This window comes from Cherax quadricarinatus, chromosome 78 (assembly GCF_038502225.1).
Source record: "Cherax quadricarinatus isolate ZL_2023a chromosome 78, ASM3850222v1, whole genome shotgun sequence".
In the NCBI taxonomy this organism is placed as follows: Eukaryota; Metazoa; Arthropoda; class Malacostraca; order Decapoda; family Parastacidae; genus Cherax; species Cherax quadricarinatus.
In genome coordinates, this window is record NC_091369.1 from 7,564,737 (window position 1) to 7,592,614 (window position 27,878).

A 27,878-nucleotide genomic window follows, 5' to 3' on the forward strand; every position below is an offset into this window, starting at 1 on the left:
GTAGGTATCGAAGGGGGACATTTTTTGCGACCTAAGTGTCCCAAATTCCTACTTGTCTAACTGATAAATAATAGTTATCATTGTTCATTTACTGTTGTGTATATAATTATACATCCAAGTAAATGCAATTTTCCACAACTACATCACTTCCCAGATTGTTCCACTTCCTGACGGCTATGGCTGAAGAAATACTTCTTAACATTCCTGTGGCTCATCTGAGTGGTCACAACTTCCAGTTGTGACCCTTTGCTGCTGTTAGTGGTGTGGTGGTGGTGGTGGTGTGTGGTAGTGAAGGTGTGGTGGTAGTGGTGAAGGTGTGCTAGTGGTGGTGTGTAATAGTGGTGTGTAATAGTTGTGGTGTGATAGTGGTGTGTGATAGTGGTGACTAGTAGTGTAGGATAGTGGTAGTGGTGTAGGATGGTGGTGTGTGATAGTGGTGGTGTGTGATAGTAGTGGTGGTGTATGATAGTGTGATGGTGGTCTGTAGTAATGGTAGTATGTAGTAGTAAACAGTCTATGCAATAATAGGTTAAAAAATCAGATTGGAGGAAGGGAGAATGGAGGAAGGGGATGTATACAAGGTATTTGGGAGTGGATATGTCATCAGACGAGTCTGTGAAAGATGAGGTGAACCGTAGAATAGACGAGGGTAAAATGGTAGGTGGTGTATTGGGGCATCTGTGGAACAAAATCTTAAGCTGAAGGATACTGTGGGGGCCTGTGCCCCTATTTCCCAGACCAAGCCTCCCAGTAGATCAAGGCCTGATCAACCAGGCTGTTACTGCTGGCTGCAACCAGTCCAGGGCATGAACCACAGCCTAACTGGTGTACTCATTAGGAGGCCAAAAAAGGAATGTACTGAAGTATATTGGTACCAACACTTTTGTATGGGTGAGGGGCAAGTGCTTGAATGTCATGTCTGAGATCAATGTGTGTTGTGAATATTATGCAGAGTTTTCATTGCAGAAATTAAGAGATGGTGTGGAGTTACAAAGATATAATTCCGAGAACTGAGGTGGTTTGAGCATGTAGGAGATGGAGAGGGATTGAATGACGAAGAGAGCATATAAATCTGGGATGAAAGGTAGGAAGGGTAGTTGTCTCAAAAATGGTTGGAAGGAGGTGGTAAAGGTTTTGAGCTGTAGGAGCTTGAGCATCCAGGAGGTTTGTTTGAGTATGTTACATAATGAATGGAGATAAATGGTTGTAATGGGCTTGCTGCTAGAATATGAGCAGGGTAACATATATGTAGAGATTCAGGGAACTGGTTAGCCAGACATGAGTCCTGGAGGTGGGATGTACAATGTGGTCTGAATGAGAGGTGGGGGAAGTCACAGATGTCGGCACACCTCTGGCAAGACAGCAATCCTTCTTTGTTTTGTTTCCAGTCTTAATTTCCTTGGGGAGGTTCCTTGATGCCAGTTAGAGGTGTTTAATCCAAGGAATTGGACCTGATCTCCCCTTTCTTGGATTGAATCCAACTGCCTCCCATGGATGTTTAAATAATACGACACTCTTATCCTTGTCAGTAATTCACCAGTTTCTTATTTTTTGCTGAAACTTAGGATCAAGGTGCTATGACCCTTATGAGGTAGCACTTCACCATGAAGATACTATATCTTACTAGGGCCTCACTTGTTTTTATTGCCTGGTGTCAGTTTTGTTAATCAGCAAATGCTCTTTTTTTCCATAATCGGAGATATTTTCTGCACGGTAATTTTTTTTTCAACGAACCGGCCACATCCCACCAAGGCAGGGTGACCTAAAAAGAAAAAGGAATAATGAAAGTTTTTCTTTTTAAATTTAGTAATTTATACAGAAGGGGTTACTAGCTCCTTGCTCCCGGCATTGTAGTTACCTCTTACGCCACTCATGGCCTACAGAGGAAAAATTCTTTTCTACTCACCCATGGAGCTGCATGGTAATATATTTCCTAAATTAGCTTAGGATTCTGAGAAATCACTAAGTGTACTGACCTGTGTTTACTAGCATTGAGTTGGAGCTTCCAAGTTTCAATCACTAATGGTACTATGTGATGCATCCCTGATCCATTGGGATCTGTCATATGAACAAGCATTTCAACTGATGTATGGTGTTTGCAGGTACTACTACTTCCAGGGCAGTTGACTTGCTTATCACCCTCCCACTGAAGTTGCATCTTATATCTCTTTGGCTCATTTTGCTCCTTCATCTTGGTTCAAACTCTTCTTGGTCTGTTTGAAACCTCTTGACCTTTGTTTCTGGCCATACCAAACCCAGACTCCTATCAAAAGCTAATTATAGTTGATCACCTGAAGATTCACACCTCCAAGCAAAACAGTTTAAACATATTTTAAGATGGGATTCAGCTAGCATGTTAACCAAAAAAAAATGTTACTTAAATTTTAGCAATGTTAGGTTGCTATGTTTTGGTGAAAAACTGAAAATTAGCAAATAAATAATTTTTCATATATTTAGTTAATAGTTTACCTTGGGAAATGAGTCTTCAACTGATCCATAGCTTCTTTCTACATGATTTCCTATTTACTTTATACCAGGCAGAGGTCACACATGCAAAGAGGCTATAATTAGTTTCTTACCCTAAGTCAAGGTTTAGTACAAGTGAAAGTCAAGAGGATGATAGCTTCATTGAAGATATTCTTATGTTGAAATTTTAATGCTCTTATCAAACACATTGCCAGCAAAATATATTCATTTTAACAGTGTAAATGCTGCCACTATGGGAATTAAGAAGACAACCAACATCAGTCTCAAAAGTGTTATATTGACTGCATCCTGTATTTTGTAGTTGTGAATATAATAAATTAAGATATTTTAAGATTTATTGTTAAGGGTAAACTTATAAAGCTTAATTTTTTTTTACAGAAATACAGAATAATTCTATATTCAAGTAAAAAGAATCAATATTACTCGGGCCACTATTTCCAGAATGGTAAATATCAATGCTATAACTAACCCTTGAAAACAATATAGTATATATAATATTAAAATTTATACTCTGTTGTTCATTGAGAAAAGTAAATTATATGGTAACTTTTACTTTTCAGGAATGATTTAGACTGTTATATCAAGTGTGTGTGACGTTTACCAATATAAACTGTCATATGTTATTCCTGTCACACAAGTAGAGATACTGAGAATTTTCCATACACAAGTTTGTGCAATAAATTCAACCAAATAAATACCAGTACATTTATAAAAATACTTGGATAAGTAGATAGGAAATACATTGAACCTCTTATAAATATAGTTATAAAAATATGATTAATTTATATACATTTTTCACGCACAAAAATGTACCTGGCTTTACCATAAAGAAGATACAAGCAGTGATTAAGAAACAGCTGTTTGGTTATCAGAAAAAATAAATAAAGGTCATTAAGCATTTTGAGAACAGACATGTCACTAAAGCATAGCAATTTTGCATGTCCAATAAAAGCAAGCACACACCCAAGTACAGTGGCAACATGTTATTTAAATATACGTACTTTGCAAATTTGACTTTTTTTTTCCATGCATATAAACCAAATTTATCAAAACTTCATAATACAGGTAAAGCTATGTGCCCCTGAAAATATATCTAAATCATGTGGTAGGCACATTCAGTAACTTTGAGCTATTGTAGCTCCTATAAAATTTATCTTACAAATGAATACACTTTTTTTTTCAGTACATATCCATTACAAGACATGAAAGACACCCTATCACAACATACAGTACCACAGTCCCTTCAAAATATACATAACTTGCTTTATCACTATACGTACAACATACATACTATGTACTTTATATACAACTGTATAGTAACTTAAATAATTATGAAACTACGTATACTGTACTGAAATTGTAAAAAATTAAATTCTATAAAAACAAACAACATTCATAAAAGTATATAATAAATAATATATCTTAAAATATCAAAGTACAATACATAAACAACAGCACAGGGAGTTAGGGAGTCCTGCTTCATCTGTCAGTAGGCAAGTACAGACAGACCTCAAGTTTCGAACAGCTCCCAACTCAAACAATTATGTAAGTGTATTTTTGTAAGTGCTTTTCTAAGTGTATTTTTGGGGGCCTGAAACGGACTAATCTAATTTACATTATTCCTTATGGGAACAAATTCATTTGGTATCAGCACTTGAACAGCCTTCTGGAATGAATTAAGTTCGTAACTCGAGGTACCACTGTATGCTTAAATACCACCTTCTCATCATGGAATAACAGTTTCCACAAAGTGATATCCTAACTGGATTATAAGCGTCATAATTGAAACATATTTTCTTGCTAATGTAGATGATGCAGATCCCATTCCACCTTTCAAATAACAAATTTTAATTTTTTAAATTTTTGTTCTAATATAGGACAAGTTGTAATAAACCAATTTTCCATATACAATAGTGTGAAATGAAGAATTTTGACAGTTAATGATTTATTTCTAATTTCTGTTCTTCACAGATGACGTTAAATGACAAAAGCTAAAAAATAATCCAGGGTAGTGTTAACGAATGGCTATATAAGAATTCACTATCCAAAATGCTGTGTAGTCCAATGACATCCAAAATCTTACCATAAATTATCATTTCATAATGTTCACTTTTATAATATATGTTACTAAATTTAACAGTGACTAATTACAGTACTATGAGCTATGAAAAAAATGCAAGTAAAATATTACCACTGTAGAATTTTAAGTACACTAAAATAAAAATTGAAATTATAATAAATTATAACCACAAAACTGTATAGCAGATGTGTGAGAAAAAAATAATATTACAGAAAAAAATTACTGACCTCTGAATGTTAACAATAACTGCTGGAAATATGGTGCAAAAACCTATTTACAATTACAGTGCAAAATTTCTTATATTTCTGCATATTCAGATTTTCCTGCTGATTGCCCATAAGATGTTAGGAAGGCAAGGAAAAATTTATTTATATTCTTTGGTGGATACAGCAAATCAAAACTGCAATAGTTTACCACATACAGGTATTCTCAACCATAAATCAGAGAGGATTGCTGGTGGTGGGGGGGGGGGGAATACTTTATCTTTTCTCCCTACCTCCAAAGAAAAAAAAAGGACAAGGGTTCTATGTACAAGCAGTCATTTGGCATGGCCATGGGCTCACCAATGAGTGCAGTCATGGCCAACCTGTACATGGAACACTTGGAGGAGGATCGGTTTAATGTCCACATGTCCAAAGAGGTAACCTCAACCTCCTCAACGACAAACTTGGTAGAATCTTTAATAAAATTTGTCACATTAGAGGAAAAAGACAGATATATACTGTACGTTTTCTGGATGTCATAATTTGTAAGGTCAAACATAAACTTGATTTTAAGGTATACTGCAAACCAGCTAACAAGAATTATATATATATATATATTTACTTCACTACCTATCACATCACAACAGAACAAAAAATAGGACACTTGTTGGTTTCTTCCTAAGGGCTCACAAGATTTCTTCAAAACCCATCTTCTTCAAAGAAGAACTACTTCTTCAAGGGTGATGGACTGATTATATTATCTTTACGTCTCTACTGCTTCTGCTGCTGCCTCCTCTGTAATCAACTGAAGAAGCCTACTGTGTAAGCGAACGTTTTGGAATAAAGATACTTAACTGTTGCACATGTCTTACTTATCAAGAATGAGCCTACACTAGTAAAGCCTTCCTTAAACTTTGCTGTCCACAGCACATCACCACCAACTGCAGGAAGTAAGCAAAGACAATGCCAGATGAAAGTCCAACCACAGCAAATAGCTCGACCTTAGAGCAACACAAACATTGACCTCAAAATCTTAACCACAGCTAACTATGTATATCCTTCATCACCATAAAGGATTTAGTGAAAAATAAAACTGGCAAAAGACACCACTTCCAGCATCTACATGACAACAAGTGAAGGTTGTGATAAGTTTTATGTGGATGAAACTTCTAGGGACCTGAACATGAAGGTCAGCAAACAGAGGTGCCTGCCAGAAAGATAACACAACACTTATATTATTCCCTGCAACACAGAACCATCTGATAAACTTTTCCAGTGCCAAACTACTTATAATGGAAGGAGACAGAACAGACCAGGCTTGGAATCTGCTCTTCCTGCCATGACTAACACTATTGCAAAGAAAATCGAGTTTACTGCTGGTTTCAGAAGCATTTGCTAAATTTATTCTCAGCAAATTTGACCACTGCAGTTGGCCTACTAGTCAATCCTAATTTTTGCTTAGCCAAGTCACATGACAACAGGTGACATGACCCACCCAATTCTATATTTCACCTCGTGTTTTTTCCACTACATATATGCTCCATTTTGCTCATCTCTGCCAAGATATAAAGTCCCTAATGAACAAGACATTTCCTTCATAAAATGGTATAAACCTTACATTGCATCTCTTTAACATAAGTACTTGTCGATACATTCTACTGTGGTTCGTACATTGGACTGTGTGTGGACAGTAGTAACAGCCTAGTTGATTAGACCCTGATCCACCGGGAGGCCTGGTTAAGGACTGGGCAGAACAACCTCTAGGTAGGTACTTTGTTCACTTCACTGAATGACCCATAAAAGTTCAGTACAGTATTTCAATAAATGCAATCTGTGTGTGTCTGCTGCTCAATGTGACATGCAAGCTGTGGGAATCTGCATGTTCTTGGAACTATTATACATGTTTAAATATTTACTTCTAATATGTGGAATATACTGTAGTGCATATTGACTTATTTGTACATTTATGATGGGTAACATGTTATACAATTATGTCTACTGGTACTGAAAGTGATAAAAATTACTAGTACAGATTTTGTATATTGAACATACAGTCACATGCAATCTCTCATGCACAGAAAACTTGGTCACCAGCAAGGGATGGCATTGGGTATAGTGCTTGGCTGCCAGGAGGGAGGCAGATTGTACGTAATGTACTGGAATTTGTTTTTTGTGGATAACTTCTAGGATTTCTGGAACATTATTGTACTATTTCACATATTATATATGTTGTGTAGAGGTAATTTAGGTTTTCATGTATGTAGTAGAATCCCACCTAATGCCCAAGATTGAGACAGGAGAAAATGTTTAAGTGAAAATTAAAGGAAAGGTAAGGCATACTTATTTTTTATAAACTTATGATTTCTAATATAGTTTTATATGCTTTACAATTCTAAAAGAAAAAAAAATGCCCATGGCAGGGCTGTCAACTCTACTCCCAATGCCTAGATTAATAAATACTATCTTACATACAATATTTAATGAAATAAACTTCTATAATAATAATAATAATAATGCTATAGAATACAAAAAGCATACTCTACGTCAAGCATAATTTTGGTATAGTGTACTGCACAGCATAAAAGTCTGATACGTTACTACTGGCACTAAAGTATTCCTCATGCTTTTAATTTTCTGATACAAGTGGTTTTATATCTTAGCCAAAAAGTGGGGGCATATGTTAGAGCAATTTCTATTAAACTGAGAAAAAAGTTTTGACTTATGGCTGAGAATATACTGCATTTTAATTCAATAAAAACCTATATTTACCACCAGTAACAAAATAGTTCTTGGAAACCTGCAACTCCTTAGTGGTACATCTAGTAAAATCATGGGTATAGACACAATATACCCATACCTGTTTGCATTACACCTCTACATCCTGTTCATGAACCCATACAATATATGCAAGTCATTTATAATCACTGACAAAAATGTTAAGTACTTATGCAATATAGTTGATCTAGAATATGGCTTCCCTGTACTTATTCCACAAAGGAATATAACTTTTGTTACAACCACAAATACTCTGAAAATGTGAAATGTGAATACTGAAGTATCTTAAATGAAATGCTCTGAGCAACAATAAATTCTGTAACTATGTAGCATATGTAAGTGGGAAGATTTCCTTAATTGCATACAAGAGTTGGCAGTAACTTCCTAAATTACATTCTGCTTATACAGCATCTGACATGAAGACAAAAAAAATCCTTGAAGTCATTCTTACAATTTATTTTTTCTAAAATCCATCCTCTTGTATGAATGATAATGCTGCAATGTTATTTTTGAGAACAAATATGGTATACATGACTAGGAAAGCCAACATGGAATGTAAAAGATTTGTTAACATGGCATATATTTAATTAATAGTTTACTTTGAGGAATGACTCTTGAGCTGAACTATAGCTTTTTTCTCTATGTAATTACACATTCTCTCTATTGGGAAAAGAGGTCATGCTGCTACCAGTCTCATTTATAGCAAAACTTTTAGAAAATATAAAAAATATAAAAAGTGATGTATTCACCGAGTCGTTGGGCATGGCTGATCTACCATTTGTAATGTTGTCAAGACTTCAATCCAACGTACTAGATATAGTAACACATCGACGTCATTACTCTTGATTTCGTGCTCAGAGCCTGACAACTGGCTATGGCTTTCATCCTGAGGAGACAAGACGTAAGTATGAAGAAATCATGTAGAGAGAATATTTAGGCAGTGCATAATAATAATTTTAGGAAGGGGAGAATTGGTTAGAGATATTATAAAAGACTAAATAGATTAACTGAGCTTGGACTGTTAGCAAAGCTGCACTGCTTATGGTTATTAAAGATGCTCAATACAATGCAAATGCTTTAGGTTACAGAATTATGCTTAATAATCCTGAGCAAACTTTTGTCAACTCCAATTAGCAAACGTATATTAACAACATTTAGGTTTTCTTAGCTTTTCGAAATAACCTTCAATGTCCAAAGCTGGCACATTATTCAGTTATTTTTTTCTTACATTACTGGATTTACAGACTAAGACCTCTTCAAGGGGGGCTCCTTGGAGTGGTGAAGAGGCTCTTGGTCTGAGGAATTAGCCCTGTCGGTCTTCTTCCTCAGACCGAACCTAATTACCCCCCATTCTCCCCTCCCCTATCCCATCCTCCCCTTTTTCCATTCCTCCTCCTCCTCCCCACCCCTCTTTTGCCCTTCCTCTTTTTGGCCTTTGGGATTTCTCCCACAGGCGCGCTAGTTCCTAGGTAGGGGAAAGGACACCGGGGTCCATCCCATTCTGTTGAGGTTCTTGGCGGTGGCGTAGTTTGCCGTGGAATCTGGATTGCCTGGGGATGTCCCGATCCCTCTCCGGTATCCCGGAGTAGCTTTGGGTGTCTTTCGGGCGACGGGTGTATCTCTGGAAGCCACCTTTCGGATTCCGGGGGTGGTGGCTGAAGGAGGTATGCTTTGTGGTGGATATCCGGCTGCCCTCTCTTTTGTCCACCGAGGTAGCTCGGCAGATGTGAGGTTGCTATCCCGGATTGCTGGTTTACTGGCATGAAGGGTAGGGTATGGCACGGGTTCCATGCTGCATCTGCGCTACTAGCGGTGCTGAGGTCCTCTTGGGCGCGGAGGGAGATTTCCGGCCCTTTCATTCCTCCTGGGAACTATTCCTCCCCGCTCCCCCCTTTCTTTATTCTTTTTTTTTTTTACTTTTATTTTCTTTTCTTCTTTCTTTTTTTTCTTAAAAACAAAAAGCAAAGGAGTAACCTAACCATGGAGAACCCAATCCATGAACCCACTACCCCCGGGCCCCTTCTTGATACCGCACCCCATTCTGACCCTGCCTTGTGTTTAGACCACTCTTCGGACACTCCTGATGCCCCTGTACCTCTTGCTGGTGCTGTTTCCTCGCCTGCTTCAGGTACCGGGGCTTCGACTGACTCCTTCGATTTGTCTGAACTCAGCTCTCCTTTGACTATGCTTCCAGCTTCTCCCTCTACGGTACAGCAATTTTCGAATCGCCCGCCCATTTCCCGCCGGACCAACTCCGGTCCTACTCCTAAACGCCAACGTCAATCTCCTGATGATGCTCCTTCGTTACCTTCCCATTCTACTCGGAAAAGACCGACACATCAAGCACTCCCTCTCCACGCTCAGTTTCGGACCACACAATGGACTAAATTCTTTACTTTAAGACCGACTTCTTCTTCTGCCTACCTTTCTGACCATAGTATTGGCAAAGCGCTCCTGCGTCATGTTGGTAGAGATATTTCATTTCATGCTCTCAAGAGCGGTACGTGCATCGTCACTATCCAAAATGCTACCCAAGCTCATGATCTTTCTCTCCTTTCGAATATCGATACTACTCCTATCACTATTGAAAAACATCTTTCTCTCAATTCTTGTAGTGGTACTGTCATTCTGCCCCATACCATAGTCCAACAGAATTTCCAGTCATGTGGCAATGACATTCTTGAACAGCTGGAACTCCAGGATCTCCCAATCCTCAAAGTAGACACTTATGTCCTTCCTGCCCGGGGGCGGAGACGTTACCCTTGCAATGTGGCTCGTTTAACTTTTGACAGCCGAGAACTCCCGTCCTCTGTATATGTCGCGGGACATCGGTTACAAGTTCGAAAGGTGATAACTACACCGCAACAATGTAGAAATTGCTGGCGTTTTGGCCACCCAGCGAAATATTGCAGATCTATGGCCGAATGCCCAGTCTGTGGTGCCGACGACCATTCTAATACATCTTGCAGTCAACCTCCATCTTGCCTTAATTGTAATGAAGCTCACCCTTCGTACTCCCGCCGTTGCCAGGTCTACTTAAATGAACGTGAAATCCGTTGCCTCAAAGAGGCAGAAGGTCTCCTTTATGCTATGGCAGTTACTCATCTCCGCCTCCAAGGGAGACTACCCCGTGTTTCTTATTCTCGTGTTTCCAAACATCCCCCTACTTCTGGGGTCCCATCTTCTGCAGCCTCCTCTGTTGTTACCCCTCCCATAGCCACTCCGGCATCTAATCCTTTTGCTGTCCTTGGCTCTGACGTCCCGACTACAACTCAGTCTGTTCTCACATCTTCGCGTCCTTCCTCACAAGCCCCAGTATCGACAAGACCTCGTACGACACCTACTACCAATCGCCCCTCTACTTCTCAGAAGTCCAAAAAATCCACATTGCTCAAATCTTCTTTGCCCCTTCCTTCCCTTCTTCCACCTCCACACTTTACCTTTCCAGTCTCTGTACCTAGTTCTTCCCCTCTCTCTGGCTCTATTACAAGTGTGGAGATTCACCCTCCTCCTCGTACTATGCCTTCCACCCCCGTCCCCTCCCAAGTTTCTCCCTCTTGACACCTCCCAGGTTTCTGCCTCTTCTGTCCCCCCCCCCACACTTCATCTCCAGTCCCTTACACTCTTCCCTCCCCCTCTACTTTGGTACAGTCCATTACTGTCCCAATCTTTACTCACCCTCCTCCTCCTATCTCCAATATGGTCTCCCATACATCTTTGAATTCAGAAACACTTGAAGCCATTTCAGAATATATTGCAGAGACTAAACCTTCAATGGACACTGATTCACTTCCTGTTCCTTCTCTTCCCTCTCCTCCATCTTCACAACCCCATTCTTCGCAATGCTCCGTTCCTTCGCTGCTTGAACGTCTTCCAATGCCACCACACGTTGACTTTTCTAACCCCTCTAGTCCGTAGGTGCCTTTACCTACAGATTCCTGGTATTTTCTTCATCGCCAATCATGGCCTATTTACAGTGGAATATCTGCGGCCTCAGGGGTAATCGGGGTGAGCTTCAGATGTTGCTTTCCAGGTTTTCCCCTGTTGGTGCTTGCTTACAAGAACCAAAATTACACTCGGCTGTTTTCCAACCTATCTCAGGCTATAATTTATTGTATTCTTCGGATCCTTTCTCAGATGGGACCTTTAATGAAAGTGCCCTTCTTCTACGCAATGATATTCCGTACTGTCAACTATTTGTCCATACCTCGCTGCATTACACTGCAGCCCGTATCCACTTGAATAAGTGGTTTACAATATGTTCTTTATATCTCTCTCCTTATCGAGCATTTTCTATCCCAGACTTTGCCTTTCTTGTTTCATCCTTACCACCACCACTTCTGTTATTTGGTGATTTTAATGCCCACCATTTCCTCTGGGGGGGGGGGGTCTCATTGTGACTTACGTGGCATCCAGTTGGAGGCTTTTCTCGCCTCTCACCCCCTCCATGTTTTAAATACGGGTACTCCCACCCATTTTGATCCTCGTACTCATACTCTCTCTTACATCGATCTATCAGTCTGCTCTTCCCCCACTGAACTAGACTTCACCTGGTCTGTTCTACCGGACTTACATGACAGCGATCATTTTCCAATCATTCTTACTTCTCCTTCCTATTCACCACCTTTCCGTAGCCCTCGCTGGCAATTTGATCGGGCAAATTGGGATCTTTACTCACACCTCACTGCTTTTAGTGAGGTTCCTTCTTCATCCTCCATTGATGAGCTCCTACACATCTTCTCGACGTCAGTTTATACCGCAGCTTCTCATTCTATACCCCAAACCTCAGGCAGGCATTCTCAGAAGTGCATGCCTTGGTGGTCTCCTGCTTGTGCTCGTGCCGTACGTTTGAAACGCGCTGCATGGGGCAGGTACCGGTACAATAGAACCGCTGAGAGACTTCTTGATTTTAAGCAGAAGCGTGCGATTGCTCGCCGTGTCATCCGTGAAGCTAAACGCACTTGTTGGCGAGACTATGTTTCCACCATCACCTCTGCTTCTTCTATGAGTGCAATCTGGAAAAAAAGTGAGGAAATTGAGTGGTAAATATTCTGACCCGGCTCCTGTTCTATGGGTCGCTGGTGTTGATGTAGCAAACCCTCTCGACGTTGCCATTGAACTTGGCACACATCTGGTCCGTATTTCCCGAGGGCTCCATCTATGCCCCTCGTTTCTTTCCTCAAAGTCTGCCAGAGAGTTAGTACCCTTGGACTTTTCTTCTCTCAGAGAAGAACAGTATAATGTGCCTTTTACACTTCAAGAACTAGAGGCAACGCTCTCAGCTTGCCGATCATCGGCAGCTGGGCCTGACGACATTCATATTCGTATGTTACAACATTTACATCGGTCAGCCCTTGTAGTCCTCTTACACCTCTTCAATCTTATTTGGGCACAAGGAGTTCTTCCCCAGCTGTGGAAATCTGCCATTGTTCTCCCTTTCCGCAAACCGGGTACTACAGGACATGATGCCTCCCACTATCGTCCCATCGCTCTTACTAGTGCAGTTTGCAAAGTGATGGAACGTCTCGTAAATCGACGTTTAATGTGGTATTTAGAGAGACACAACAGTCTCTCCGCTAGTCAATATGGCTTTCGTAAGGATCGTTCTACCATAGACCCCTTACTACGCTTGGATACGTATGTTCGTAATGCCTTTGCGAATAATCACTCAGTTATTGCCATATTTTTTGACCTTGAGAAGGCATATGACACAACTTGGAGGTATAATATTTTGGCCCAGGCCCATTCCTTAGGCCTCCGAGGCAATCTACCATCCTTCCTTAAGAACTTTTTAACTGACAGACATTTCCGTGTTCGAGTCAATAATGTTCTTTCCCCGGACTTCGTCCAAGCTGAAGGTGTCCCTCAAGGATGTGTTCTAAGCACAACACTTTTTCTCCTTGCTATAAATGATTTGGCATCTGTTCTTCCACCCAATATTTGGTCATCACTCTTATGTTGATGACTTCGCTATTGCTTGTGCAGGCGCTGACTGTCATCTTATTGCAGTTTCTCTCCAGCATGAGGTCGACCGTGTTTCCACTTGGGCCACCATGCATGGGTTTAAATTTTCAAGTACCAAAACTCGCCAAATTACTTTCACTAGACGCTCTGTTATCTCCGATCATCCTTTGTATCTCTATGGCTCCTGTATCCCCGAACGTGATACAGTCAGGTTTCTAGGCCTTCTCTTTGACCGTAGGTTATCCTGGAAACCTCACATTACCTCTCTGAAGGCAACTTGTCACAGCCGGCTAAACCTTCTTAAAACCCTTGCTCATCTTTCCTGGGGAGCTGATCGTCGAACTCTGCTTCGCCTACATTCAGCCCTCGTTTTATTGAAACTCGATTATGGTGACCAGATTTATTCCGCGGCCTCTCCTGCTACTCTCTCTAGCCTTAACTCTATCCATCACCAAGGATTACGTTTGTGCCTTGGTGCTTTTCGCTCTTCCCCTGTTGAGAGCCTCTATGCAGAAGCGAATGTTCCATCCTTGTCTGATCGCTGTGGTGCCCATTGCCTTCACTACTATGTACGCTCTCACGATCAACACAATCCTTCCATTTATAGAATGGTCACCGATATTAGTAGACATTCTTTATTCGTTCGCCGCCCCTGTTTGCTCCGTCCCTTTTCTCTTCGCCTGCATTCACTCTTGTCTTCCCTTCAGTTACCACCTTTATATGTTCATGTAGCATCTCACTTTTCCCTACCCCCCTGGGAAGTTCCAGCTGTTCGGGTCTGTTCTTTCTCACTCCCTTGCTCGAAAGCTCAACTGCCTACGGTGGCTTCCCGCTTTCTTTTTCTTGATCACTTCCACTCCCATTCTCATGCCACCGCTGTGTACACAGATGGCTCTAAGTCTTCAGATGGCGTCGGATTCGCAGCAGTGTTTCCAGACAGCGTCGTGCAGGGGCATTTACTATCTTCAGCTAGCATTTTTACTGCTGAACTGTATGCCATTCTTGCAGCACTTATTCGTATCACATCTATGCCTGTGTCATCATTTGTAGTAGTCTCAGACTCCCTTAGTGCTCTACAGGCTATACGAAAATTTGATACATCTCATCCCCTAGTTCTCCGTATCCAACTTTGGCTACGCCGTATCTCTACCAAACATAAAGATGTTGTTTTTTGCTGGGTCCCTGGTCATGTCGATGTACAGGGCAATGAACAGGCAGACACTGCTGCGCGGTCAGCAGTACATGACCTACCAATTTCCTAAAGAGGTGTTTCATTTCTGGACTATTTTGCTGCAATAGCTACCCACCTTTGCACCCGTTGGTAACAACGTTGGTCAACTCTGCTCGGTAACAAACTTCATTCTATTAAACCGAGCATAGGTTACTGGCCGTCTTCTTGTCATCAATGCCGAGGTTGGGAGACCACTCTCTCCTGCCTTCGCATTGGCCACACTCGTCTTACTCATGGGTATCTCATGGAGAGGCACCCTGTTCCTCTCTGTGAGCAGTGTCAAGTTCCAGTATCGATTAGCCACATTCTGTTAGACTGCCCTCTCTATCAACGAGCACGCAGAATTTACCTCCAACGTCATCTTCGTTCTACTACTCTCTCTTTACCTTCCCTTCTTGCTGATGGACCCTCCTTTAATCCTGACTCTCTCATTGACTTCTTGACAACGACTGATTTACTCCACAAACTCTGATGATACTTTTCGCACTCCCCTCACCCCTTTCTAGTTCAGTCTCTTGCTGCCCTTTACCCTTTCACCATCCACTACCCCGCTGTTATCCGTAACCTATTACTCATCCATCTCCCTTTTGCCACCTGATGCCCTCGCTTCCTTCCTGCCCTGCAGCGCTGTATAGTCCTTGTGGCTTAGCGCTTCTTTTTGATTATAATAATAATAATACAGACTAAGAACTGTTAGCCTACCTCAACTCATTTCAAAGTCTAGTTTTATCTAAGGTATGCCCTCAACAGCTGGCTAACACCTGGGTACTTATTTGCTGCTAGCTTAAGTAAATTAACCCAACATCTTCATCCATCCCAGGATCAAACCCAAGTCCTTCGTTGGTGAGTCAAAGGCACAACCACTGATCTATGTACCACACACGGCTAAAGATCAGTCCACTATTGTATATGTATTTGAGCCTAAGGGCCTTCTGCTCACTTATATTAGGGCAACAACAGACTGAATAAGTGCTAAATTAAGAATGTGGATAAAGATTTAAAACATCTTGTAAAATGTGTTCACAATCAGGAAAATCTTGGCTGAAATCACTATAGTTGAAGCAAGATAAGTTATTTAATGGTGTTTACACTGCATTATAGAATTTTCTTACCTGTCTAAGAACCAATAGTATAGAATTATCTTTGAGAGTTGGCTGATGCAACAAATTACGTACTGCAACCTTCCAGCTGATGTCCCAACCTCCCCATAAGCTGCAGCGTTCTAGCTTGAAGATGTGCCTTAGGGGGTTTGGATGGAAATTTAATAATAATTAGTGACTGACCCCAAGATATTTTTAATATTTAACATTGCTCACATGACACTATTGTAAGGTATTACAGTACACATTATTATATTCCTAAAAGTTAATCTTGCAGCCATGACAGGATTCAGAGAGTGAGCATTTGCTATCACTTTATAAAGTTGAACACAAATTGTAAATGATATTGAATAACATAGATAAGATGCTTTTATGACAGAAGATGCAATATGACTGTCTAATGTTCTTAATTTTATTATATTATTATTATGACAGAAGTTAGTTAAATTTTACTATGAAAAGTTGGTTATCACCAGCATCAGCCTTCCATAAAATAGCCATATTTGTGTCTGAACCAAGTGCCTGTTCCTCCCCAAATTTTTAAGGAAGGAACATGACTTGCTAAGAGAAGGGAAGCAGGAGTGTGGAGGAAGTGGGTAAGACAATGACCAAATTGGTCATTCTGCTGAAAGTTGATCAATATATACATTTGGAATAGTTAGTGTATTTATTAAATGTGTGTATACAGTACAGTGGACCCCTGGTTTATGATATTTTTTCATTCCAGAAGTATGTTCAGGTGCCAGTACTGACCGAATTTGTTCCCATAAGGAATATTGTGAATTAGATTAGTCCATTTCAGACCCCCAAACATACACGTACAAACGCACTTACATAATTGGTCGCATTGGGAGGTGATCATGAAGCGGGGGTCCACTGTATATGTATATACAAGTAACCATCATACAGATTGTAGAACTATGTTATTAATGCCAGGGTCCGTTTTGTAGATCTACATCATGAGCTCAGCTCACTCAGATAAGCTGTGAGAGAATGGTCTGTGCAGTGAGTCCACAGTATAAAAAAAAATCCAGCCCCATGCAGTGCATAATGTGAAAAGCAAAACTCTGACCTTGTGTTTGGCTTAAAATGGCAACTTTGAGGTGTTTTCTATGATGCTTTTTATGGTTTTATTGGCTGTTTCTTGGAAGACATGCTACTGAAATAGAGATGATCTTGGTTGGTTTCTCAACCAGAAGTAGTTTGAAACTTGGCTCAAAGTAGCGGAATATGTATTCAATTTTTCGTGTAAAATTGGCCAGATTGTTGACTTCTGTGCACTTTATAGGGTAGCTCTAATAGTTGAATGGGCAGTTTTGTGTACTCAATCAACAGAAATAAAGGCATAATATTGAAACAGCTAAGAATTTGTTTGAAAAGGACTCAAAGTGAGCAAAATCATCGATGTGTAAATTATGCCCAGACCACTAATTTTGTGCCTGCATAATTCTGTAAGTTTTCCAACAAATTTTGTACTTTTGGTGACATTAACTTCAGAAAAAGATTCTCTACCATTTCAGATTTTTTTTTTCAGAAAGTACATACTGAGAGTAATACTAATTTCAGGGGTCTGGGCAGTGAGAGGGTTAAAAATGGTAAAAGAGCATACACAGTTTCCTTGTTTGTTTTGTATGCACATATGTTTTGATTGGAAAGCAGTAAAATATTTTGACACTGAAATTTTCTGCCACTACTTACTTGTCTGAGATGAGAATAATATCAGGTCTGTTTGATTCAGAGAGTGTGGCATGTGCAATATACCAGTCAGTTTGCATATAATGTCCATGGCTGAGTGATGCTAAAAGTGTCATTCCTGCAGCTTCGTGGCTGTCATATGGACGCATCGCTATGAATGGAGACACGTGCCGAGGTACACGAGACCTTAGGATGACCTGGAAGTAATCGTGATATAAATTATAATCTATTCAGAATATAACTGGTTTATAAAAAAAATCAGCTTTTTGAGCATGGTGAAGTCTGGCTAATGCAGGTGTTCAGAAGGTCTGGAAGGATACAAAAGAAAAGATAGCATGGAGTAAGATTATAGGTTGATTTTGGAAAGAGGATCTTGTATATGAGTGCCAGTGATGGAAAGTTGGGAATCAAGGCAATACACAGTACAAGATTCTAAATATAACATAAATAAAAGCAAGAAAGATGGGTGACTGAATGATCAGACTTTAAAGGTCTGGAAACAAAAGCTGAAGAAAGAGTTACTTTAAGGCAATCTTCAGGGAAAACTGTCTTGATACTAGTTAAGGGCATTAATACACAAATAACCCGCACATAAAAGAGAGAAGCTTACGACGACGTTTCGGTCCGACTTGGGTTATTTGTGTATCGTTCCCTCTTCAAGGGGAGCTCCTTGGCGTGGTGAAGAGGCTCTTGGTCTGAGGAATTAGCCCTGTCGGTCTTCTTCCTCAGACCGAACCTAATTACCCCCCATTCTCCCCTCCCCTATCCCATCCTAACCTTTTTCCATTCCTCCTCCTCCCCACCCCTCCCTTTTGCCCTTCCTCTTTTTGGCCTTTGGGATTTCTCCCACAGGCGGGCTAGTTCCTAGGTAGGGGAAAGGACACCGGGGTCCATCCCATTCCGTTGAGGTTCTTGGCGGTGGCATAGTTTGCCGTGGAATCTGGATTGCCTGGGGATGTCCCGATCCCTCTCCGGTATCCCGGAGTAGCTTTGGGTGTCTTTCGGGCGACGGGTGTATCTCTGGAAACCACCTTTCAGATTCCGGGGGTGGTGGCCGAAGGAGGTATGCTTTGTGGCGGATATCCGGCCGCCCTCTCTTTTGTCCACCAAGGTAGATCGGCAGATGTGAGGTTGCTATCCCGGATTGCTGGTTTACTGGCATGAAGGGTAGGGTATGGCACAGGTTCCATGCTGCATCTGCACTACTAGCGGTGCTGAGGTCCTCTTGGGCGCGGAGGGAGCTTTCCGGCCCTTTCATTCCTCCTGGGAACTATTACTCCCCGCTCCCCCCTTTTTTTATTCTTTTTTTTATTTTTATTTTCTTCTTTCTTTTTTTTTTTCTTAAAAACAAAAAGCAAAGGAGTAACCTAACCATGGAGAACCCAATCCATGAACCCACTACCCCCAGGCCCCTTCTTGATACCACACCCCATTCTGACCCTGCCTTGTGTTTAGACCACTCTTCGGACACTCCTGATGCCCCTGTACCTCTTGCTGGTGCTGTTTCCTCACCCGCTTCAGGTACCGGGGCTTCGACTGACTCCTTCGATTTGTCTGACCTCCGCTCTCCTTTGACTATGCTTCCGGCTTCTCCCTCTACGGTACGGCAATTTTCGAATCGCCCGCCCATTTCACGCTGGACCAACTCCGGTCCTACTCCTAAACGCCAACGTCAATCTCCTGATGATGCTCCTTCGTTACCTTCCCATTCTACTCGGAAAAGACCGACACGTCAAGCACTCCCTCTCCACGCTCAGTTTCGGACCACACAATGGACTAAATTCTTTACTTTAAGACCGACTTCTTCTGCCTACCTTTCTGACCATAGTATTGGCAAAGCGCTCCTGCGTCATGTTGGTAGAGATATTTCATTTCATGCTCTCAAGAGCGGTACGCGCATCGTCACTGTCCAGAATGCTACCCAAGCTCATGATCTTTCTCTCCTTTCGAATATCGATACTACTCCTATCACTATTGAAAAACATCTTTCTCTCAATTCTTGTAGTGGTACTGTCATTCTGCCCCATACCATAGTCCAACAGAATTTCCAGTCATGTGGCAATGACATTTTTGAACAGCTGGAACTCCAGGATCTCCCAATCCTCAAAGAAGACACTTATGTCCTTCCTGCCCGGGGGCGGAGACGTTACCCTTGCAATGTGGCTCATTTAACTTTTGACAGCCGAGAACTCCCGTCCTCTGTATATGTCGCGGGACATCGGTTACAAGTTCGAAAGGTGATACCTACACCACAACAATGTAGAAATTGCTGGCGTTTTGGTCACCCAGCGAAATATTGCAGATCTATGGCCGAATGCCCAGTCTGTGGTGCCGACGACCATTCTAATACATCTTGCAGTCAACCTCCATCTTGCCTTAATTGTAATGAAGCTCACCCTTCGTACTCCTGCCGTTGCCAGGTCTACTTAAATGAACGTGAAATCTGTTGCCTCAAAGAGGCAGAAGGTCTCCCTTATGCTATGGCAGTTACTCATCTCCGCCTCCAAGGGAGACTACCCCGTGTTTCTTATTCTCGTGTTTCCAAACATCCTCCCACTTCTGGGGTCCCATCTTCTGCAGCCTCCTCTGTTGTTACCCCTCCCATAGCCACTCCGGCATCTAATCCTTTTGCTGTCCTTGGCTCTGACGTCCCGACTACAACTCAGTCTGTTCTCACATCTTCGCGTCCTTCCTCACAAGCCCCAGTATCGACAAGACCTCGTACGACACCTAATACCAATCGCCCCTCTACTTCTCAGAAGTCCAAAAAATCCACATTGCTCAAATCTTCTTTGCCCCTTCCTTCCCTTCTTCCACCTCCACACTTTACCTTTCCAGTCTCTGTACCTAGTTCTTCCCCTCTCTCTGGCTCTATTACAAGTGTGGAGATTCACCCTCCTCCTTGTACTATGCCTACCACCCCCGTCCCCTCCCAAGTTTCTCCCTCTTGTGCCACCTCCCAGGTTTCTGCCTCTTCTGTCCCCCCCCCACACTTCATCTCCAGTCCCTTACACTCTTCCCTCCCCCTCTACTTTGGTACAGTCCATTACTGTCCCAATCTTTACTCACCCTCCTCCTTCTATCTCCAATATGGTCTCCCATACATCTTTGAATTCAGAAACACTTGAAGCCATTTCAGAATATATTGCAGAGACTAAACCTTCAATGGACACTGATTCACTTCCTGTTCCTTCTCTTCCCTCTCCTCCATCTTCACAACCCCATTCTTTGCAACGCTCCGTTCCTTCACTACTTGAATGTCTTCCAATGCCACCACACGTTGACTTTTCTAACCCCTCTAGTCCGTAGGTGCCTTTACCTACAGATTCCTGGTATTTTCTTCATCGCCAATCATGGCCTATTTACAGTGGAATATCCGCGGCCTCAGGGGTAATCGGGGTGAGCTTCAGATGTTGCTTTCCAGGTTTTCCCCTGTTGGTGCTTGCTTACAAGAACCAAAATTACACTCGGCTGTCTTCCAACCTATCTCAGGCTATAATTTATTGTATTCTTCGGATCCTTTCTCAGATGGGACCTTTAATGAAAGTGCCCTTCTTCTACGCAATGATATTCCGTACTGTCAACTATTTGTCCATACCTCGCTGCATTACACTGCAGCCCGTATCCACTTGAATAAGTGGTTTACAATATGTTCTTTATATCCCTCTCCTCGAGCATTTTCTATCCCAGACTTTGCCTTTCTTGTTTCATCCTTACCACCACCACTTCTGTTGCTTGGTGATTTTAATGCCCACCATTTCCTCTGGGGGGGGGGGGGGTCTCATTGCGACTCACGTGGCATCCAGTTGGAGGCTTTTCTCGCCTCTCACCCCCTCCATGTTTTAAATATGGGTACTCCCACCCATTTTGATCCTCGTACTCATACTCTCTCTTGCATCGATCTATCAGTCTGCTCTTCCTCCACTGCACTAGACTTCACCTGGTCTGTTCTACCAGACTTACATGACAGCGATCATTTTCCGATCATTCTTACTTCTCTTTCCTATTCACCACCTTTCCGTAGCCCTCGCTGGCAATTTGATCGGGCAAATTGGGATCTTTACTCACACCTCACTGCTTTTAGTGAGGTTCCTTCTTCATCCTCCATTGATGAGCTCCTACACATCTTCTCGACGTCAGTTTATACCGCAGCTTCTCATTCTATACCCCAAACCTCAGGCAGGCATTCTCAGAAGTGCGTGCCTTGGTGGTCTCCTGCTTGTGCTCGTGCAGTACGTTTGAACCGTGCTGCATGGGGCAGGTACCGGTACAATAGAACCGCTGAGAGACTTCTTGATTTTAAGCAGAAGCGTGCGATCGCTCGCAGTGTCATCAAAGAAGCTAAACGCACTTGTTGGCGAGATATGTTTCCACCATCCCCTCTGCTTCTTCTATGAGTGGAGTCTGGAAAAAAGTGAGGAAATTGAGTGGTAAATATTCTCCTGACCCGGCTCCTGTTCTACGGGTCGCTGGTGTTGATGTAGCAAACCCTCTCGACGTTGCCATTGAACTTGGCACACATCTGGTCCGTATTTCCCGAGGGCTCCATCTATGCCCCTCGTTTCTTTCCTCAAAGTCTGCCAGAGAGTTAGTACCCTTGGACTTTTCTTCTCTCAGAGAAGAACAGTATAATGTGCCTTTTACACTTCAAGAACTGGAGGCAACGCTCTCAGCTTGCCGATCATCGGCAGCTGGGCCTGACGACATTCATATTCGTATGTTACAACATTTACATCGGTCAGCCCTTGTAGTCCTCTTACACCTCTTCAATCTTATTTGGGCACAAGGAGTTCTTCCCCAGCTATGGAAATCTGCCATTGTTCTCCCTTTCCGCAAACCGGGTACTACAGGACGTGATGCCTCCCACTATCGTCCCATCGCTCTTACTAGTGCAATTTGCAAAGTGATGGAACGTCTCGTAAATCGACGTTTAATGTGGTATTTAGAGAGACACAACAGTCTCTCCGCTAGTCAATATGGCTTTCGTAAGGGTCGTTCTACCATAGACCCCTTACTACGCTTGGATACGTATGTTCGTAATGCCTTTGCGAATAATCACTCAGTTATTGCCATATTTTTTGACCTTGAGAAGGCATATGACACAACTTGGAGGTATAATATTTTGGCCCAGGCCCATTCCTTAGGCCTCCGAGGCAATCTACCATCCTTCCTTAAGAACTTTTTAACTGACAGACATTTCCGTGTTCGAGTCAATAATGTTCTTTCCCCGGACTTCGTCCAAGCTGAAGGTGTCCCTCAGGGATGTGTTCTAAGCACAACACTTTTTCTCCTTGCTATAAATGATTTGGCCTCTGTTCTTCCACCCAATATTTGGTCATCACTCTATGTTGATGACTTCGCTATTGCTTGTGCAGGCGCTGACTGTCATCTTATTGCAGTTTCTCTCCAGCATGCGGTCGACCGTGTTTCCACTTGGGCCACCACGCATGGGTTTAAATTTTCAAGTACCAAAACTCACCAAATTACTTTCACTAGACGCTCTGTTATCTCCGATCATCCTTTGTATCTCTATGGCTCCCGTATCCCCGAACGTGATACAGTCAGGTTTCTAGGCCTTCTCTTTGACCGTAGGTTATCCTGGAAACCTCACATTACCTCTCTGAAGGCAACTTGTCACAGCTGGCTAAACCTTCTTAAAACCCTTGCTCATCTTTCCTGGGGAGCTGATCGTCGAACTCTGCTTCGCCTACATTCAGCCCTCGTTTTATCGAAACTCGATTATGGTGACCAGATTTATTCCGCGGCCTCCCCTGCTACTCTCTCTAGCCTTAACTCTATCCATCACCAAGGATTACGTTTGTGCCTTGGTGCTTTTCGCTCTTCCCCTGTTGAGAGCCTCTATACAGAAGCGAATGTTCCATCCTTGTCTGATCGCCATGATGCCCATTGCCTTCACTACTATGTACGCTCTCATGATCTACACAATCCTTCCATTTATAGAATGGTCACCGATATTAGTAGACATTCTTTATTCGTTCGCCGCCCCTGTTTGCTCCGTCCCTTTTCTCTTCGCATTCATTCACTCTTGTCTTCCCTTCAGTTACCACCTTTATATGTTCATGTAGCATCTCACTTTTCCCTACCCCACTGGGAAGTTCCAGCTGTTCGGGTCTGTTCTTTCTCACTCCCTTGCTCGAAAGCTCAACTGCCTATGGTGGCTTCCCGCTCTCTTTTTCTTGATCAGTTTCACTCCCATCCTCATTCCACCGCTCTGTACACAGATGGCTCTAAGTCTTCAGATGGCGTCGGATTCACAGCAGTGTTTCCGGACAGCGTCATGCAGGGGCATTTACTATCTTCAGCTAGCATTTTTACTGCTGAACCGTATGCCATTCTTGCAGCACTTATTTGTATCGCATCTATGCCTGTGTCATCATTTGTAGTAGTCTCAGACTCCCTTAGTGCTCTACAGGCTATACGAAAATTTGATACATCTCATCCCCTAGTTCTCCATATTCAACTTTGGCTATGCCGTATCTCTACCAAACAAAGATATTGTTTTTTGTTGGGTCCCTGGTCATGTCGATGTACAGGGCAATGAACAGGCAGACACTGCTGCGCGGTCAGCAGTACATGACCTACCAATTTCCTATCGAGGTGTTCCATTTCTGGACTATTTTGCTGCAATAACTACCCACCTTCGCACCCGTTGGCAACAACGTTGGTCAACTCTGCTCGGTAACAAACTTCATTCTATTAAACCGAGCATAGGTTACTGGCCGTCTTCTTGTCATCAGTGCCGAGGTTGGGAGACCACTCTCTCCCGCCTTCGCATTGGCCACACTCGTCTTACTCATGGGTATCTCATGGAGAGGCACCCTGTTCCTCTCTGTGAGCAGTGTCAAGTTCCAGTATCGATTAGCCACATTCTGTTAGACTGCCCTCTCTATCAACGAGCACGCAGAATTTACCTCCAATGTCGTCTTTGTTATACTACTCTCTCTTTACCTTCCCTTCTTGCTGATGGACCCTCCTTTAATCCTGACTCTCTCATTGACTTCTTGACAACGACTGATTTACTCCACAAACTCTGATGATACTTTTCGCACTCCCCTCAGCCCTTTCTAGTTCAGTCTCTTGCTGCCCTTTACCCTTTCACCATCCACTACCCTGCTGTTATCCGTAACCTATTACTCATTCATCTCCCTTTTGCCACCTGATGCCCTCGCTTCCTTCCTGCCCTGCAGCGCTGTATAGTCCTTGTGGCTTAGCGCTTCTTTTTTATTATAATAATAATAATGTGTATCGTTCCAGTCACGGTATTGTGCCTTTTTTTGTTATTTAAGGGCATTAATTCAAGGAAATGGAGCTACCCTTCTATATCTTGGATCAAACTAGATTAACTCTTATTTTTAAGGTGATATATTGCCCAAAAAAAAGTTTAGTAATAAAGACTGGTGTAAGTAAAAAACAATTAAAAAAAAAGTTAAGACTAGGGCCAATATATATGAATGAGAATAATGAAGCTTGTACATGGTAAATATAGCTTTGGGGGGGACGAATTGCTTTATCTATGCAGTAGATACAGTTGACTTCCTTGAATTCTTTGGGGTTAAGGACCTGGAGGTGATGTGAATCCTGAAGCTGAGTTACTTAAATGTTTTTAGCCATATCTCTTTAACTACTGCTTTATACTATTTAATACTGACATCCATAAAAAAGAATGTGCAGTTTATATAAAATTGTAAAGGTTATTTTTCAATTTATGGGTTGTGTTCAAAGAAAAAAATGGATGCCATGAAAAAAAATGAAAATAAATGAACTTATCCACAAAATGGCCTTCAGCAAAAATGTTGTCTAGCTGAATCATGTGGGTTACAGAGCATGTGAATTTCAACGTTTGGCTGTACAGTAAATTTTCGCCTAGGAGTAGGTGCGAAGAGCACCATAGTCGTGGAGATTCAGAATCTCCACGACTATGGTGCTCTTCGCACCTACTCCTAGGCTGAGGGACTGATTACCTCATCTTCTGTACATAGTTCTACAGTAAATTTTCCTGTGAAGCTAACTTTGTTTTTCACAGTAATTACTGTACATTATGAACACTAAATTCTTGACAGTTTTTCCACTCTAAACCCCTTGAACCCTTGTACTTACATCATAACCAAGATCAACTGCACGCCTAATCCCATCACAAGCCATTGCCACCGAATCAATGACCCCAAGAGTTGGCTTGGTAATCAGACCCATAATTCCTCGGCCAAGGCCTTTAAAAAAGCCTTCGACTCCATCTTGTTGAGCACCTGAGAAATATGGGTAAATATGTAATGTACAATTAACTTAATTAAAAGTACCTTGAATTTTTGTACTGCATTTGTTACAGAATTAAGAGTTATAAGCCAAGTACTGAAAATATTAGGAAAACATTCAAGATTATCTATACCTTATATTAAAATAATTTTATTATCACTAAGATTTTTAACACCAGGTTTTAACACAAGAAAGATAAAAACAAAATAAAGTTGATGTTTAACATAATAAAGTATGTGAGTTTCAAAATAGTAAATGTTGTTTATGTTCTTCAGTATTACACCATCTACTGACCTCATTCAAACCTGAATTTAGTCTTTGATTAGAGTGCCAGCTTCAGGAGCAGTAATTTCTTACATTTTTTAATTCCAGTGGCCATTTGTGACCAAAGTAAGCTGACCCAAGAAATAAAAACTCATTCACCATCACTCATTACTAGATGTCTTGCCAGAAGTGCATGGATATCACATAACAGCATCCCCCTTTTTTTTTTCACAATACAAAGGGATGCTGTGAATGAGTGGAAGTGAAGGTCTACTCTCTGCCTTACAATTTCTTTTTGTTCTACTCTTCAACTGGTTTAAGATTAATATTATTGAAAACTTGAATGACCTTTGTACTTAATGGTCAGCTAGTGACTTCACAATTATTAATAAGATACAATACTTCAGAAAATTATATTTCAGAAAATTTCTAAATGGGGAATCTGATTCAGCCTCTAAGGATTCTTATTGAATGCAAAGATGACACATTAAAAACTTTCTCTAATATGCACTCTTCTCAAATTAAAAATTCTGCCTATTTTTCAAAATGCAGATGCTGTGGCAATAACAGTAACTGCTATAACTTAGTTATTTATTCTTAGTCATTATAAACAACATTAAATTTTACAAAGAAGGCATTATTTCAAAATGCAATAATCATACATAAAAAGCACTTCACATGCAAAAAGAGCAAAAGGCATAGAAAAGCAATAGTCTAAAAAATCATTATGGTAGTCATACAAAAAACACCAGTATAAATAAAAACACATCGTATAAAAGTTAAATCTTATAAAAATCTTGAAACAAAATTAGTTTCATTAAATACCTTAGCTTTACAAAGACACATCTCATCAAAAATCTTGACCTCAAAAATGTCTTGTTAAAAACCTCAGCCTCTCAAAAGCATCTTGCTAATAACCTTCACCTCAAAAGCTAAAAACTCATTAAAAACCTTAGTCACTAAAAACATTTATCATTAAAAACCTTAGACTCACAAGAAAACTTGCCTCATTATAAACTTAAGCATCAAAAGAAGTCTCGTTGAAAATCTTAGCCTTGCAAATACAACATTGCTCTTACAATAAATCTTAATCTTAAAAGAAAAGCAGCAGTACAAAATACGTCCTTATAAAAATATCCTATGAAAAAGCTGGAAATTCATAACCAACAAACCACAGTCTATAAACTGCTCCATCTCCAAGGCCATAGAATAGTAAAAAATTTGATGCATTTTACAATCTATATTTTAAAATTTGTTGTATGTCAAAAGCCACAAGTCATTCAAATTTCCTGGGGAAAAGGTGGAGAGAAGGGAGGTCTTGGGATGGGATACAATATTCAGGACTGATCCAAGGAAAAGCACTGGCAAAATTAGATTGGACCCCTCGGATAAAGAGCTCTAAATTTTTAAGATCACATACAAATATAGCAAGTACCTATATCACTCAAAAGAGCAAACCTCTCTAAATTTTCTGATAAGATACACAATAACACTTATCCACAAAGGTGGTGGCAAAAATAATTTGAATAACTTCATACCATTAGAAAAATATATGAGAAAGTACCTGTAATGGACAAGCAACTGTACATGTACCTAACCAAACATAATATGTATACGTGCCAATCTGCAGTCAGACCTACAACAAAAAACTACTAATGATGCAATGATATAAATGCTTGACAGTTCATGAAGCACTTCAAGGTAACAAGTATACCACTGAACTTTTTTAATGATCTGCATAAGGTTTTTGACACTACTGAACACAATATTCTTAAGTTAAATCACTATGGATTCAAGAGGGCATACAT

The 27,878-nt window shown here is 41.2% G+C and overlaps 1 protein-coding gene across 1 annotated transcript in view; it reads right to left on the bottom strand.

Moving 5' to 3' along the window:
* Positions 1-2,617: 2,617 nt before the first annotated feature.
* Positions 2,618-27,878, bottom strand: part of LOC128701517 (intermembrane lipid transfer protein VPS13A-like) — a 146,394-nt gene continuing 121,133 nt past the window's right edge. Inside the window, exons 43-46 of the mRNA XM_070101533.1 lie at positions 25,654-25,799; positions 17,539-17,732; positions 15,853-15,979; positions 2,618-8,431 (exon numbers count right to left, since the gene is read on the bottom strand). Coding sequence (XP_069957634.1) covers positions 8,291-8,431; positions 15,853-15,979; positions 17,539-17,732; positions 25,654-25,799 — 608 coding nt within the window. The 3' untranslated portion in view covers positions 2,618-8,290. The remainder of the gene's footprint in view (positions 8,432-15,852; positions 15,980-17,538; positions 17,733-25,653; positions 25,800-27,878) is intronic.